The sequence below is a fragment of the Octopus sinensis genome, linkage group LG24 (genome assembly GCF_006345805.1).
Source record: "Octopus sinensis linkage group LG24, ASM634580v1, whole genome shotgun sequence".
Lineage (NCBI taxonomy): Eukaryota > Metazoa > Mollusca > Cephalopoda > Octopoda > Octopodidae > Octopus > Octopus sinensis.
This window is the reverse complement of record NC_043020.1, coordinates 15440864-15450863: the sequence shown is the minus strand read 5'-3', so window position 1 is coordinate 15450863 and position 10000 is coordinate 15440864. Positions and strand designations below refer to the sequence as shown.

Genomic DNA, 10000 nt, shown 5'->3' with positions numbered 1-10000 from the left:
ATGCATATGTATACATGTATGTATACATACATACATACACATACATACATACATACATACATACATACATACATACATACATACACGCACACATACACACACAAATACATACATACATGCATGCATGCATATATACACACACACACATACATACACACATAATAATATTATTATTATCATTATTATTATTATTAATATTATTATCATTATCGTTATTATTATCATTATTATCATTATTGTTGTTGTTGTTCATGTCACTGCTTGGAATCGAACTCGGAATCTTGGGGTTAGTAGCCCGCGCTCTTAACCACAGCCGAAACGTTGTGTTAACAACAAACAAGATGAGGACGATCGTTCACTTGGCTTCCACGTTAGAGCAAACTTTTACAGCTATGAATCTATGAAAACAATTGCAGCGTGGAAGGTGTTTGTAAGCCATTTAAGAAACGCACAAAAGCCGTTCGATTCACTTCAACATTTAAGTTTAATTTGTCAAAATATTTTCGTCGCTTTAAGACTGCGACCTGTTCACTGACCACGGATTTTTTCAGTGAACAGGTCGCGGTCTGAAAGCGACGAAAATATTTTGACAAATTAAACTTAAATGTTGAAGTGAATCGAACGGCTTTTGTGTGTTTCTTAAATGGCTTACAAACACCTTCCACGCTGCAATTATTTTCGTTTCAGCACACGATCTCAGATCAAATCACTTGCTATGCAAGTACATCTCCGTAAATCTATGAATACAATTGGATGAAAGGTGAGGCCAACAATACTGATTTTCTCAATATACAATATTTGTGGAGAAGAGATGTTTATGATGTCCAATAATACAATGAGTTATAAGTTTCATAACACACCCACACACACACACATTAACAAACTCGTGCAGAATCACATTTTATCTTTAAAATACACGTATGTTTCTTTACCTGAATGTCATACTTCCTATACGTACAAACACTGCGAAGGGGTTCTTCTTCCAAAGATCCGAAAGCTAGAAATTCAACATACAAACAAGAAATACTTAAAGGGTTATACTTTAAAACAAAATAATAGGAAATCCACCACCGCCCGTCCCGTGAGCAAAATTTTGGCGACTATTCAGATATAAACCCACCTTATTTACATTATTTACATTATTTACATTTAATAGATATTTGTCCTCATCTAGTTTGTTGTTAACACAACGTTGCGGCTGATATACCCTCCAGCCTTCTTCAGGTGTCTTGGGGAAATTTCGAACCTGGGTTCTCATTCCTAAGGTATTCTTCGATGTTATTATTATTATTATTATTATTATTATTATTATTATTATTATTATTATTATTATTATCATTATTATTATTATTATCATTATTATTATCATTATTATTATTATTATTATTGTTATTATTATTATTATTATTATTATTATTATTATTATTATTATATTATCATTATCATTATTATTGTTGTTGTTGTTGTTCATGTCACTGCTTGGAATCGAACTCGGAATCTTGGGGTTAGTAGCCCGCGCTCTTAACCACAGCCGAAACGTTGTGTTAACAACAAACAAGATGAGGACGAATATCCGTCGAATGTAAATAATGTAAATAATGTACATAATTCCTCAACTCTTAAATATAGAACTATAAAACCCACCTGTTGACAATTATATTTTTTTCTAAAATCCACGGGAAGTCTCTTCCCCTGGGAAAGATTAAGCAAAGCGCAAGAAAGCTTAGAGACCTTTCAATACCATGCTGTAGGGGTATTCAAATCGTAACGAACCACCTGGTTAATTAATGCACAGTACCATTTACATCAATGTTGTAGTTTAGTGTGATTGCGTGCATAACCATGAATTTGTGGAATTGATGGACTCGTTAGTTTCTCTCAACACAAGTGAATTCCGCCATACCACCCGAACCCCTCGTGGATTAGATTCTTATACATTTGCAGTTCGACCCCCTGCTACTAATATTCCCCATCGCTTGCTTTTTAGAAAACATTATCATGCGTTGTTTATATACAGACGTTTTACTCTGCGAACAGGCTGGCATATTTAGAGCAGCGAGCGAAAATAAAAAAAAGTTTGATCTTTTCGGTTTGAACGGCAGTTTTACTAGCGGTGTCATATGAAACTGTCACCCATAATTATAACCCTAGTATCGATCTATTGTATTTCAATCTGTTTTAGGGTTAAGGTTAGGGGTGGGGGAAGGTATCTTTTTTTCTTCAGAAATGTAAATAAACCCAATCTGTTTCTTAAACGAGGGACATATTCATACGGCACAGAATGTTTTCAACTCAATAGACGTCATTGATTGGTTGAAATTGCAGAAATTGAAGAAGAAAAAGAACAAATATCTTACAAACTATAGAATTTTCTCAATAAAGCCAAGAGAAAAAGATGTTTTATAAACACATACTACCAGTATACGAAGTTTAAAAGTGTTTAGTTACGTGGAAATTATTTTTAAAAACTGCCGTTCAAACCGAAAAGATCCAAAAAGTTTTAATGAAATGAAATGAAATTACATATATCATAAGAAGAAAAGTTACGAGCCTTAAACCTTTTGTTACCATATTTCTTCTGAAATACATTAACTTTGTTTCAGTTAATTTTCAAAATGTGCGGTAAGTAGCTTGCTTACCAACCACATGGTTCAAGGTTCAGTCCCACTACGTGGCACCTTAGGCAAGTATCTTCTACTATAGCCTCAGACCGACCAAAGCCTTGCGAGTGGATTTGGTAGACGGAAACTGGAAGAAGCCCGTCATATATATGTATATATATATATATATGTGTGTGTGTGTGTGTGTGTGTGTGTGTGTGTGTGTGTTTGTGTGTCCGTGTTTGTCCCCCCAACATCGCTTGACAACCGATGCTGGTGTGTTTACGTCCCCGTAACTTAGCGATTCGGCAAAAGAGACCGATAGGGTAAGTACTAGGCTTACACAGAATAAGCTCTGGGGTCGATTTGCTCGACTAAAGGCGCTGCTCCAGCATGGCCGAAGTCAAAATGACTGAAACAAGTAAAAGAAAGAAAGAAAGAAAGAAAGAAAGAAAGAAAGAAAAAAAGAAGTTAGCGAAATATTTTCGTCATTATTAAGCTGGTGTTTCGGACATTAAATTAAATTGAAATTTTGAAGAAAGGCTTTAAATTTAAATCATTTTGTAACAGGAAGTTTGTATCATAGGACCAGCGGCAGTTTGAGACGGGTAGGTATCAAAAGGGTTAATGACTAATCTCGATAAAAGGGTAAGGGAAAGAAGCCTTATATTTAACCCTTTAGCGTTTAAACCGGTTGTATATAGCCCATGTGTTCTACCTGTTTTCTGTTTAATAAGTACTAGTTGAACACTGGGGTCGAGGTAGTCGACTTAACCCCTGCTCCGATATTAGTGGCCTTGTACCAAAATTTGAAACCAATATTATGCCCATCAAAGGCCGCGAGCTGGCCGAATCGTTAGCAGCCAGCAAAATCCGGCCTCTCACGTTCACCCTGCAGTGTCTTTCAAAACAAATTAATAGCCTCATTATCGAAATCTCGAAGCTACGAGATAATACATGAGTAATTCCAAAAAATGTGAATAAATAAGTGTTACAGTTGAATAAACAAGCATTACATTTGACAGAATAATCTAAGTGATGAAGGGCTAAATTGAATAAAACTAAATTGGAGTGTGAGACTGATCTTTGCTAATAATCAATAGGTTTATGGTGACAACTTCGGGTGTATTTCGGTGTCATCAGACCGCACTTGACTGGTTCAATATGGCAGCCAACTCTCTTTCAAGATCGTCTTTAAAATGAGTTAACATGAACGAACGAAGGGGCAGAAAACTATGTCACTTTCCGAACTGCTTAACGTGCCATTTTGAAAAATAAGTAAGTTTTGGTTCTTTATATTTAAGTTAATATACTCCACAATGAAAGCAGGTTGACTAGACCCGAGGGTTATTTGTTCATTAACTACTTTCTGTTTACACAAGCAAAACTGAGACCGTTGCTATTTAATTCTTTCAACGATAGACAAAAGGCCTAAATTTTTTAAGGGACGAGCTAATCAAATACATCCATCACCGCACTCAATCGGTACTTATTTTATCGACTCTGAAACGATGAAAGGCAAAGTCGACCTCGTCGACATTTGAACTCAGAGCGTAAAGCCGGAATCAAACATTGTGTTCAGGGTGCTAACGACTCTGCCAGCCCGGTGCCTCACCGCTGCAACTTAATAACAGTAATAATGGTGCCAGCAATGACAGCGGCAAAAGTTTAAAGTACAAAATGTTGAGAATCTGTAATAACATGGAAATGGGTGATCTCGGTGGACTAAGATTATTTTAATAATTCATTCAATGTGATGGCATAATATTGGCTTCAAATTTTGGCATAAGGCCAGACATTTTGGGGCAGCGAATAAGTCAATGACATCGAGCCTAGTGCTCAACAGGTACTTATTTCATCGACCCTGAAAGGATGAAAGGCAAAGATGATCTCGGCAGTAATTGAACTCGGAACGTAAATGCAGACGAAATGCCGCTAAGCATTTTGCCCGGCGTGCTAACGATTCTGCCAGTTCGCCGCCTTTGATGGGTGTAATATTGGTTTCAAATTTTGGTACAAGGCCAGAAATTTCGGGACAGGGATTAAGCCGATTACATCGACCCCAGTACTCAACTGGTACTTATTTTTTCGACCCCGAAAGGATAAAAGATAGTGTTGATCATAGTATAAAGACGGACGAAATGCCGCTAAACATTTTGCCCGGCGTACTAACGATTCTGCGCGCTCACCGTCTTGAGGGACATGATATTAATGAGACAAACAAGCAATGTGACAAACATGGAGGCAGATAGATAAATATATAGAGAGAGAAATAGACTGAATGGCAGGCAGAAAATTGGAAAAGAAATGGAGAAAAAAAAAAAATAAGAGACTGGTAGACAGAAACTGATAGAGACGAAATTGATGGCAAGAGAAATTGATCTGTTATCTGGTAGGCGGACAGAGACAAGACAGACAAACAAAGAGACAGTTAGGCTGACGGAGAGACAGACCAAGAGAAAGAAACAGCAATGGCAGATTGGTAGAGAGACAGAGAAAGCTAGGCGGATAAATAAAGATTACCAACCAATGTATCTAGTTGTTTCTGCAACTCGAAATATTCTGTAGAATTCGTGTCTGCAAGTTCTTTCGACCAAACGGCACCTTTTATTATAGTAAATCTTCCATTAATCGTCAGTGGTCCTCCTTGTATTTCTGCTTCAGGAGTGCTTTTCCATGGAATTTCTGTAGAGAAACTACTACTTGTAGTAGCATCATTTTTTGTAGTAGTAGGAGTAGTAGTAGAAGTAGTAGCAGTAGCAACCTTTTCAGTAGTAGTGGCTGTTGTAGTTGCTGTTGTTGTTGTTGTTGTCGCTGCAGAAGTACTTGCTTCACTAGTGTCTATTGTACTACGTTCAGTGGAACCCAGTGTGGATGAGGGAGTAATCGGTGTGCTTCCTGTTTCTGTATCATTTATGTTGTGGGGCTTTGACTTGGTTGTCAAAGTATGCGTAGTGCTGCTTGTGGCCGTTGTCAAACCTTCAGTACTTGTCTCGGTCACCGTTTCATTATTTGTCGTAGATGATGTAGGAAGCTGGGACCGCGATGTTGTAGGTTCGGTTGTAGAGGGAGTGTTTGTAGATTCAACCGTAGGCGAGGTTGTTGGAGATTCGGTTGTGGGTGGGGTTGTTGGAAGTTCGGTTGCAGGAAAGGTTATCGGCGGTTCGGTTGTGGGCGAGGTGGTCGACGGTTCGGTTGCAGGGAGAGTTGTTGAATGTTCGGTTGTTAGCGGAGTTGTTGGAGGTTCGGTTGTGGGCGGGGTCGTCTGAGGTTCGGTTGCAGGAAAGGTTATTGGAGGTTCGGTTGTGAGCGGGGTCGTCGGAGGTTCGGTTGTGGGCAGGGTCGTTAGAGGTTCGGTTGCAGGAAGGGTTGTTGGAGGTTCAGTTGTGGGCGGAGTTGTTGGAGGTTCGGTTGTGGGAGGGGTCGTTGGAGGTTGGGTTGCAGGAAAGGTTGTTAGAGGTTCGGTTGTGGGCGGAGTTGAGGGTTCGGTTGTAGATGGGGTTGGTGGAGGTTCGGTTGTGGGAAGAGTTGTTGGAGGCTCAGTTGTGGACGGGGTTGCTGAAGGTTCGGTTGTGGACGGGATTGCTGGGGGTTCGGTTATGAGTGAGGTTGTTGGGAGTTCGGTTGTGGGCGGAGTTGTAGGTTCGGTTGTGGGAAGGATTGTTGTAGCTTCGGACATGAGCGGGGTTATTGAAGGCTCAGTTGTGGCTGGGGTTGTAGATTCGGTTGTGGATGGGATTGTTGGAAGTTCGATTATGGGCGAGGTTGCTGGAGGTTCGGTTGTGGGCGAGGTTGTTGGAGGTTCGGTTGTGGCTGGGGTTGTTGGAGGTTCGGTTGTGGGTGGGGTTGTTGGAGGTTCATTTGTGAGCAGAGTGGTTGCGGTCTGAGTTATTACTGAATCTGTTGAAGGTACGGTTGTGTTCGAAGTCGCTGAAGATTCACTTGTACCCGGGGTGGTTGAAGACTCAAATATTACAGGGAAGACTGAAGTTTCTGTTGTTGCTTCGTTTGTGGACGATGACCCGGATGTAATTGTAACGGGTGGAGATTGGTGGCTGATCGGGGTGATTGTAGATGGCTCAGATGTGGTCGAAATGTATGAAGGCTCGTATGTGGTTGAGTTAGTAGGAAATTCCGGTGTGATCGAGGCGGATGCAGACTCGGATGTAGCTGAGCTGGCTACAGCAGTTTGTGAGCTCAAAGGTACCTGAACAGTTGAAGAAAAACTTGAAAGTAATGTGTCCGATGTAGCTTGAGATAACGTTGATGATTCATTTACCGTTAGACCGACTGATTCGCCTGTTGATGCTACAGTGGCACTCTGAGTTGTTATAAATGACTCACCAGTGTCCCGAGTGGCTGTTGAAAAATTTGTTATGTCTAGGTTGAGTGTTGAGGTTTCAGTAATGCTCTGTGTAGCTGCTGAGGCATCAACGGTGCTCTGGTTGACTGTCGAGAAATCAAATGTGTTTTGGGGGAGAGTTGAGGATTCTGGTGAGCCTTCGGTTACTTTCGAGAACTCAGTTGTACCTTTTGTTTCTGTTGCAGTCTCAGTTGTATCTTGAAATGTTTTTGAAGACTCAAATGTGAAGTCAGTTGCTTGTGTAATAGGCGTTTCCTCTAAGAACTGAGTCGTTGTAGCCTGGGAAGTTGAAAAGGATGTAGTTTCTAAGTCGGTTGAAAATAACCCGAATGTGTGTGCTGCGGGAGTAGAGGGTTCATCTGTACTAGGAATGACTGTGGACGACTCAGACGTAGCCTGTACTGGTGTAGTAATTTCATTTGTGAATGATTCAGTTATATACTGAGACGACGATGATGATGAAGATGTTGATGATGGTGTTGATGATGACGACAACGATGACAATTCCCCATTGAAAAGAGTGGACTCAGGTGCTCTTGAAGTAGATGTAGGTTCTTCACTTGTAGACTGTGTATTTGTAAACTGCTCGACTGTTGACTGGATGGAGTGAACTGGTAATGTAACATTATGTGATTCAGTAGTTGACTGAAGGTCACTAGTTGGCCCCACTGACGGAACGTCTGTAGGCTGCTCAGTGCTAGACTGAGCAGCTGTAGTTTCCCCAACCGTAGTCAGCTCAACAGTAGCTGTTCCAGCTGCAGTCAAGTCAACTGTAGTTGGTTCAATTGTAGTCGGCTCATGTGTTGACTCAACTGTAGTCAGCTCAACTGTAGTCGGTTCAACTGTAGTCGGCTCAACTGTAGTCGGCTCAACTGTAGTCGGCTCAACTGTAGTCAGCTCAACTATAGTCAGATCAACTGTAGTCGGCTCATTTGTTGTTGTCTCAACTGTAGTCAGCTCAACTGTTGTCCCAGTTATAGTTGCCTCAACTGTAGTCGGCTCAACTGTAGTTTTCTCCACTGTAGATGTCGGAGTTGTAGTTGCTTCAGCTGTGATTCTCCGAGCTGTAGTCGGCTCAACGGTAGCCGGTTCGACTGTGGTCGGCTCAACTGTAGTTGATTCAACTTTTATCAGGTCAATTGTTGTTGTCTCAGGTGTAGTCGTCTCAACTGTACGCGGTTCAGTTGTCTCAGTTGTAGTTTTTTCGACTGTGTCTATCCGAGATGTAGTCGGTTTAACTCTAGTTGACTGAACTGTAGTCGACTCAACTGTAGTTAGCTCAACTGTAGTCGGCTCAACTGTAGTCAGCTCAACCGTAGTTGTCCTAGCTGTAGTCGGCTCACCTGTAGTTAGCTCAATTATAGTCGGCTCAACTGTAGTTAGCTCAACTGTAGTAGGCTCAACTGTAGTTGTCCTAGTTGTAGTCGGCTCACCTGTAGTTAGCTCAACTGTAGTCGGCTCAACTGTAGTTGTCCTAGCTGTAGTCGGCTCAACTGTAGTTATCCTAGCTGTAGTCGGCTTACCTGTAGTTAGCTCAACTGTAGTCGGCTCAACTGTAGTTGTCCTAGCTGTAGTCGGCTCAACTGTAGTTAGCTCATTTATAGTCGACTCAACTGTAGTCGGCTTATTTGTTGTTATCCTAGTTGTTGTGGGCTCAACTGTTGTTCCAGCAGTGGTTGCCTCAACTGTGCTTGTTTGAGCTGTAGTTGGCACATCCGTTGTCGACTCAACTGTAGTTGTCCCAGTTGTAGTTGACTGAACTGTAGTCGGCTCAGTTGTTGTGGCCTCAAGTGTAGACGTCTCAACTGGAGTTGTTCTCGCCGTAGTTGCTTCGGTAGTACTTCTCTGAGTCATAGCCGGCTCAACTGTTGTGGTCTCCGCTGTAGTCAGCCTGGCTGTAGTTGTCGCCGATGTAGTCGGCTCAAGTGTAGTCGCTTCAGTTGTGGTTGTGTCAGCTATAACTGTTTCAGCTCCAGGCAGTTTGTTTGTGGTCAACGTAGCTGTAGTTGAGCTAGCTGTAGGTAGTTCAAACGTGTCCGTCCGTGTTGTTGTCGGTTTAACTGTAGTTGTCTCAGTTGTAAACTGAGAAGGGGTTGTCAGTTCAGTTGGTGACTGGGAAGCTGTATGCTGATTAGTTGTAACTGGAATGACAGAAGCCGCTTTGCTCTCAGAGTGAGGGACTATAATATCAGATGTTATATGCTGATTGGTTGTGTATTGCTTATCTGCAGACGAAATAGTTGTAAATGATTCGGAGACTGACTGAGTGGCTGTAGACTGAGTGTGTGTAGATTGAGTAGTTACAGATGAACTCATTGTAGACTGAGTCTCTGTAGAAGGCTCAGCAGAAGAACGAGTGACTGTTGACTTAGAGTCAGTACTCTGAGTAATCGTAGATTGTGTAGTTGTAGACTTTGGCACTAGAGTTTGAGAGTCTGTGGATTTGGTGGTCACGGACTGGGCAGCCGAAGATTGCGTGGTCGTTGACTGAGTTGTCGCAGCCTGGGTAGCTGCAGCGGCATTAGCTGTGGCCTGAGCAACTGTCGACTGAACTACCGTAGTCGTAGGAACTATAGATGAATTAGGTTTAGTGCTAAAATCTAAGGAAACATCATTTGGTTTATTCGTTGGCAATTTTGTATTTGTTGTTGGATGAATCCCTGAGAAAGTTGTTGATAATGATGGTGGTATGGCTGATGTTTCCGTTTCAGCGACAAGATTTGCGTTATTGAGAATGGCTGCTTCTTTTGTTGGAACCCTTTTGGAAGTTGTCGGAATCACCCGTGAAATCATTGTTGTTTTTGATGCTATCGTCTGCGGCACTGAAGTTATCTGCGGGTTGATCGCTGTCGTCTGGTATTCAGCATAGCCCACTAACGAATCACTCTCTTTTAGATTCAATTTCACTGTTTCTGGAGAGACACCAAACGAATTATCATTGTCTTCTAAATAAGTTTTCAATGAAAATTCTTGCTGTGAATCATCATTCGTTTGGTTATTTTGCTTCTTTTCTTCATGCAACGATTCACTGCGAACT

General features: G+C 41.4%; 1 protein-coding gene and 1 long non-coding RNA gene across 40 annotated transcripts in view; one reads left to right on the top strand and one right to left on the bottom strand.

Moving 5' to 3' along the window:
• The window catches only part of LOC115224090 (mucin-3A-like), a 101486-nt gene that overhangs the window by 34587 nt on the left and 56899 nt on the right, over positions 1-10000 (bottom strand). For 2 of the 39 annotated variants that reach the window (XM_036512960.1, XM_036512997.1), the window contains exons 2-4: positions 6020-10000; positions 5128-5938; positions 933-997 (exon numbers count right to left, since the gene is read on the bottom strand). The exon at positions 6020-10000 is cut by the window's right edge and continues 469 nt beyond it. In XM_036512960.1, coding sequence (XP_036368853.1) covers positions 933-997; positions 5128-5938; positions 6020-10000 — 4857 coding nt within the window. Of the gene's footprint in view, positions 1-932; positions 998-5127 lie in introns of all 39 variants that reach the window. The other 37 variants (XM_036512980.1, XM_036512978.1, XM_036512990.1 and 34 more) reach the window with 37 other exon arrangements.
• The window catches only part of LOC118767795, an 18291-nt gene that overhangs the window by 668 nt on the left and 7623 nt on the right, over positions 1-10000 (top strand). The window contains exon 2 of the long non-coding RNA XR_005003711.1: positions 3884-3888. This is a non-coding gene — a long non-coding RNA (uncharacterized LOC118767795). The remainder of the gene's footprint in view (positions 1-3883; positions 3889-10000) is intronic.